General features: G+C 40.7%; 1 protein-coding gene and 1 pseudogene across 2 annotated transcripts; both read left to right on the top strand.

Annotated features, from left to right (window-relative positions):
* Positions 1 to 1,848: 1,848 nt before the first annotated feature.
* LOC306658974 (sperm motility kinase 2A-like) lies at positions 1,849 to 3,231 on the top strand (the record flags this gene model as incomplete). The annotated part of the gene is made up of 1 exon (XM_079136239.1): positions 1,849 to 3,231. The coding sequence occupies one exon, from the start codon at positions 1,849 to 1,851 to the stop codon at positions 3,229 to 3,231; it is 1,383 nt and encodes a 460-aa protein (XP_078992365.1).
* Positions 3,112 to 4,427, top strand: LOC306658975 (nucleolar and spindle-associated protein 1-like; annotated as a pseudogene). The gene has a single exon. The product of its transcript is annotated as a nucleolar and spindle-associated protein 1-like (transcript).
* Positions 4,428 to 7,251: the final 2,824 nt, after the last annotated feature.

Below are 7,251 nucleotides of genomic sequence, written 5' to 3' on the forward strand. Positions count from 1 at the left end.
ATGAGAAAAAAGCACAAATTAATAATCACTTTTACCACTTGAGAAATCTTGGATAGTGGTAGGGCATGGCAGGGAGCAAATAAACCACAATCAAGCAGGATAAAGAACAAAGAGCAGAGATCAATTATATTGAAAATAGAAACAATGGAAGAAATCAGTGAAACAAAGAGTTGGTTGTCTAAAAAGATTAGTAAAGTTCACCAATTTGTAATAACATTGATTAAGGAAAGAATAGACAAAGTGTCAATATCAAGTATTAAATGCAATATTAATTATGACATAAGCCAAAGACATCAACAAATCAACAATGTAATAAGGAAATGGTGTTGCCGTGGTTGGGGTATGATGTGCCTCCCCACAAAAGGGTTCATGTATTGGCAGCTTGGTCCTCAGTGTGGTGACATTGGCCAGAAAAATCTTTAAGAGGTGGACCAAGTGAAAGGTTACTTGGTCAGTGGACATCAGGAATTTGCAAAACCACACCCACTAAGGATATGCACTTCATTGATAAGCCCAGGAATCATATGAATATATGGATTCATTTAGAAACATCATGTGAAAAAATTCAACAGTTATGGATAAAAACTGGTAGAAAAATAGAAATAGAGCATGTTATGGGTGAATTATATCTCTCAGAGCACTTTAGATTCTAATCCCAACCTATAAATAAGGCATTTTTATTTGGAAATGGCAATATTATGAGGTAATTAACTAAATGGGGTCAAAAGAGAGTAGGATGAGTTTTTGTTTCAGTGTGAATTGTGTCCTTATAAGGAAAGCAGGAGAGGCTTCTGGTTCAGTGTGACTTGTGGTCTTATAAAGTGAACAGAGTGAGTTGCTATTTAGTAGCATTTTTACCTTTATAATGAAAGCAGGGAGGGCTGCTCATTCATGAGTCTTGTGCTCTTAAATAAGAACAGCAGGGCAAGCTCCCAATTCACTGTGCCATGTTTCATTGAATGATTATCTTCTTTCCTATGTAATTGATTTTTATGTGAAATATTAGAATTTCCATCCCTTTAATTTTAGGTTTGTCGTACAGGAAATTCTATGAAGTTTGTCTGGGCATTCCCTTTAATTTAAGATGGAAAAACTACTCTGGTGTGAACCTGTATTCAGTAACAGAAAATGCTGTTCTTGTACATCTCTACCCGTCACCCTCAGTTACTGGTATCAAAACAGAATGCATATGCATTGAGTGTAGGACTGTATGGGGAGATTATGATGAACCTTTTCTCCCTCTCACCCTCACAGGTGTTTATAGGGTAGTCTACAGTGTCTTAGGGAATAGACTATTTTGTTATAGTATCACCATGTGAGTGAGGTGCCACCATCATCTTGACACCAGTTATTTGAGGTTGGAAGAAAAAGGAATTGAATACCTTGAGTGCAGACACATTGTGGTCCTCAAAGCAAAATGTTATTACAGAATTTTAGAAAGAAAATAAAGAGTATGTTGAAGTTCCAACATATTTTAATTTCTAAATAAGTAAATGTCAGTCTCATAACCCAATAAAGCAAAATTTAAAAAGAAAGGCTGCAGTCCTTCTTTATCCCTACTTTGAAAATAGAAAAAAGGCCTGGAGGCCCAAAAGGAGATGACCGCTGGGGCTATGGCCAGGTATGACTGGGCATTTGGATGTTCTGATGTCACAAGGAGCCATTGTGAGAAAGTTTCAACCAGTAGGTATATAAGAAGGTGGCTGGGGTGGTTTTTGTCCACAAGTACAGGAAGCTTTTAGTAGTGACCTGTCAGGTTCCCAGACAGTGCGTTTGTGGTTGGAGGTTGGTGACTATGGTTTTGGACGGTATTTGAGCTACCATACTTAGTCGTTTTTCCTGCTGAGGATGGATGCCTGCAGCATTCAGAATACTATGGTATTGAAGAGGCCCAGCTCCTTCAAAAAGACACTCATGAAGGACCATTATGAATTTCTTAGTGTCATCGGGCATGGTGGGTTTAGCCAGATAAAACTGGCCCGCCATCGACTCACTGGAGTAGAGGTGGCAATCAAAATCATTCAGAAAGTTGCCCAAAACCGTCCGGCATTCTCCGAACCAATCATCCTGAGAAGCCTGGATCATCCCAACGTGATCCAGTTATTTCAGATAGTTGAAACCCAGAAAACCCTTTACATCATAATGGAATACGCCAGTGGGGGACAGCTATTTGAACATGTCCCACCAGGGGGCATGCAGGAGGAAGAAGCCCACAGATTTTTCTATCAGGTGACGTGTGCCGTGGCCTACTGCCACGACATGGGCATAGTACATCGAGACCTGAAATCAGAGAACTTCATGGTGGATGCCAGAGGTAATGTAAAAATGATCGACTTCGGCCTCAGCACCACCATCACCTCTGGGAAAAATTTCCATGAATTCTGGGGCACTCTGTCACATCTTGCCCCCGAAATGGTGCTGAGCCAAGCATATGAGGGCCCGCCTGTGGACATCTGGAGCCTGGGCATTATTCTCTACTTTCTATTGACCAGGAGCCGCCCATTTATTGCACCAACCACTCATGAGTTGCTCAAACTCATTGTGCTGGGATCCTACAGCATCCCTCACCATGTTCCCCTGCAAGCAAGAAACCTTATCCAAGAAATTCTCACCCTGAACCCCAGGGAGCGGCCCACAGCCAAGAAAATCCTTGAGCACCCATGGCTGACACAGGGTGAGCAGTATTTACCACCTCATGGCATGAAGCCACTCATCAAACGTCCTGATCCAGAAATAATGACCATTATCTTTGATAAAGGTTATGATATATATAAGACCTGGGTGTCTCTGGCCAATAGGAAGTTCAATACAGCCATGGCAACATACTTGATACTGGAGCACCAGAAAAGCCATGGGGAAAGCTGCACATTGCAGGGGAAGCCTGTGCCTCCAAGGGTCAAGCCTCACCCACTGGGCATGGACATTTCCCATCTGCCTGTCCTCCCAAGGAGGAGTCCCAGTGAGCCTAACCTTTGCACCTTCCCCTTACCCTGTCAGAATCAGCTGCCTGAGGAGGCCAAAGAGGCAGAGCAGAAAGTTACCAGGAGCGCCAGCCTTCCAGCCATTCCTCTCCAGTTCTTGACTGCACCAGATATAGCCTCCAGGCCTGACTCTGTGCAACCACGTGTGAAAAAACAACGCTGGAAGCAGGTAATTAGAAGGATGGCTACCTGTTTCCAAAATCTCTTCTGTTGCATATCATGTGTGAACAATAAGTTGGCTCCAATGTAAGAGGGAAGATACATTGAGAATGTGGCTGCAGAACACCTAGAGTGGCACCAAAGTCTTGAATGGCATTGTTTACCTTAGCTGATCCTCTATGCCTTTTGCTGGATTCCAGTACATGATGACCAACCCTTCTGCGGAGGAGCTAGACTCCTTCAAGTACAGTGACCTGCAGAACTTAGCCAAGAGTCTGGGTCTCTGGGCTAACCTGAGGGCAGACAAGTTGCTAAAAGCCTTGAAAGCCCATCTTAAACATGAAGAAAGAAAATAAGAATCAGCAGGATCATTCTGATGATGCTGAATTGCAGAATCAAGAAAAGCAAGAGAACCAGGATTTTGGAACTACAGCAAAAGTTTCTACTCTGCTGTTTCAGAGCCAAGCAGATGATAATTTTGTTTCCTCAGGAAAAAGTAAAATGAGTGACTGTAAGAACCTTCAAGAAGCTCATTTTAAGGAAACGGAGACCATTGATTAATATGTTAAGAGAAAATAGAAACATTTAGAAAAACAGAACTCCTTTAATGAATTGAGGAAGCAGCCTGGCAATAAGGAAGGAACTCCAGTTCCTCTAAAAGGAAGTTCTCTGTGACTTGTACACCTTTCAACCAGCAGCACTGAAAAATCCAATCACATGGCCCTGTAAGTCAGAGCACTATGGGTCTAAAATGGTCAGTGAAGCACTCTGCCCTCACAGCAGCTAAAATGTGTGTCAGTTGCTACTAAAGATACTGAGCATAAGTATTCAGTGACCAAGATTCCAGCTAGAAAGTCTCCACATGTGACCACATCTGGGAAAACCCCAGAAGGCCATGCTATGCTTGGGACACCCAACTTAAAGTCCAACAGAGGGAATTCTGCTGCAGTTATTACCCCATTCAAGTTGACAACTGTGGCAATGCAGACTCCAGTCTCCAATAAGAAACCAGTATTTTATCTCAAAGCAAGTTTGTCTCGTCCCCTCAACCATGAGCCACACAATGGAACTGAAACCATAGGGGAACTCTAAAGAAAATGATTCTCTGAATGATCATGCAAACAAAGTTACCTTCCACAAGAAATCTATGAACAATCTCATCTCCACACCAGAGAAGAGCAATAGAAAAAACACCAACAAGAATGAAAGGAGAAGAAAGCAAAAGTTTTGAAAGCTGTTATGAGTAATATACTTTACTATATGGAATGTTATGAGTGTTATGAATAGTGCTTATGTGTGATATGCAACTCAAATAATGTAACTGTATGAAAAACTAATGATGTAACCCAAAAAGAGGTGTAACCAATTAGAGACAGTGTAAAAGAGGTGTAATCAATTAGAGACAATTACCACACCCAATATACACAGTGTCATCTACCTTATCAAGTCAAGACAGACACAAAGAAGAACGAAAAGACCAACCAGAGAGCAGGAGATCAGAGGATGGAGAGCTGAGAGGAGAGCCAGACAAGACACCAGAGAAGACAGACAACAGCCTCCGCTTCCCACTGTGATGAATTCTCTGGGCGCCCTCTAGGTTGGATTGACTCCCAGTGAAGCCAGCCTTAAGACACATCACCTGGTGAGCACTGGAATGTTGGTGTGAGACTCAGTTTAGGTTAGGATAAGTGATTGTGATTGTGTGTGGTGAATAGACTAACATTGAGAGCTTATCCATTCTCTCGTCTAATACCTTAACTGCTGGTGACAGTTGGTGTAGTCGACAGGATCTAAATTTTTAATTGGATTTCTAAATTAAACTAAAAATTGGGCTGGAGAATTAGGCAGGGAAACTAACCTCGAAGGGGTCCAAAACAGTCCCTGCTATGAAGGCACAGGCTTTTCGACCCTCACTGGCAGGATGGTCTTAACTCCCAGTAGCTGGAGAAGAACCAAATGGAATAGCTTCGAGGGAGCCATCTCCTTGGGGACCCCGGGTGTGTAGATTAAGACCTAAGCCCCATCTGGGTGACAACTCCCTGTTGGGGAACTCACCAGGACTAAGAGCCAAGGGATCTGGTTCGCACACCCAGGAACACCCATGGAGAATGCAAGGGTGAATTGGAAAAAAAGCATTCAATTGGACAGAAAGACAAATAGAAAAACAATTACAAAACATACATCAATGGAACAGAATTAAGTAGTATATGAATTAAAAATTTACTAAAATACTGCAGACAGACACTATAAATCAGGGTGATAATGGAACATTTGAGAGTAGCTCTGGACAGACTACTAAATATCAAGAGACATAGGAAGGAACTGAAGCCACAGTCAGACTGGTGGATTTTTGAACACATAGTATGACAGAAACTTTCCAAGTTCACAAAAGGAACAGAAGTACCTTTAACCAGTTGTGAAACAGTAGAGCCAATATGGGTCAGAGCTCCAAAGAGATACCTGCACTTAGTGAAAGGTTATAAGCTATGTAGATGACGATAGGCTTAAAGGGAAAAGGTTAGTGAGAGAAACTATATCTCAAAATAGAAATAATCTATTCCCACGGAACATACAAAGTAGCTTCCAGTAAGCATGATACGTACCACAGCTACCCCATCCATAACTAGATAAAGAAAATGGTATTACTTTTCTAACAGATACAGGTAGTGAAGTTATGATAATTAATGTAGATGTGTTCCCACCTGGGCCAAGTACAAGAGTGGAACTCATGGGAGTTTCTGGACAAATAATAGAGGGTACTGAGTTACCCACATCAATTAAAATATTTAATCAAGAACAAATTCAAGGAATGGCTATACTTATGCCAGAACCCTCAGCAATTCTGGGAATAAATGTTATACCCCCAATATTTAGAAACTGGAAATTAAAGATGCTTTAATATTTAATATTTAATGGAAATTAAAGATGCTTTAAATGAGACTCCCATGTATAGCTACCTTGTTTACGGTTAAGGGTGAACCAGTGCATTTACCAAAGATATCCCCATTGTTTACCAAACAATATCCTTTAAAGGGGGGATATAAAAATATTATGGAAACTCTACAAAAATTGTTGGGTAATATTATTGAGCATACCCAATTACTTAACTATAACAGTCCAGTATGGCTGGTAAAGAAACCCAATGGCACCTGGCAATTTACTGTAGATTGTAGGAATATTAATAAGCTTTCACCCCAGATGCTGGGAAGTCTGCCTGAGATGGAAGAATTATTTCAAGATATTAGAGAGTTAGGACCATCATCCTTTGATGAAGCTATTGACCTTTCTGATATGTTCTTTGCAATACCATTACATGAGGACTTTTGGGAAATAACAACTTTTACTTGGAATGTGCAACAATACCAGTTCCACAAGGATGTAAGAATAGCCCTGTCATTGAGCATGCAGTTATACAGAGAATATTACCATTTGATAAAATACCATCAGATACTAAGGTTTTAACGTATGTGTATATTTTGATTATTGGTAAAAATGACCAACAGGTACAGAAATGTAAAGATATAGTAATAGGGATGTTAACAGATAAAGTAATAGGGATGTTAACAGATAAAGGATGGACAATTAATCCTGATAAGGTACAAGGACCCTGTTCCTCAATAAAGTTTTTAGGAGTACAGTGGTCAGGAATAGGTCTGCAAGTTCCCAACCCAATTATTGATAAAAATCGGTAATATAGCTGAACCTAAGAATAACAGCACAGCATTTAATTCGTCTCTTTGGGTATTGGAGAAGTCACATGCCATTTCTCCAAATGATATTACAACCAACATATAAGGCTACCAGAAAGGTGTCAGACTTGAGTGGGAACCCCAACAAGAAGTAGCGTTAACCATAGACTTAGAGTACCTTCCTGCATATTCTAAATTGTATATACCTGGACATTCTGATACTATTGTCATTGATTTAATCTTTATAAATTATTATGGTAATTGGGACATATATGTGAAATCATCTGGGATGTAGCGACCATTTGGTTTCTATTGAAAACACTTCCCCTACTCATCCAACAGACACTATTCGAGAAATTGGCTTGGACATTATGTGAGGCAATCGGCAACCTGGATTTCCTAGTGAGAGACCACTGTCTTAT

This window comes from Sciurus vulgaris (genome assembly GCF_902686455.1).
Source record: "Sciurus vulgaris genome assembly, chromosome: 4".
In the NCBI taxonomy this organism is placed as follows: Eukaryota; Metazoa; Chordata; class Mammalia; order Rodentia; family Sciuridae; genus Sciurus; species Sciurus vulgaris.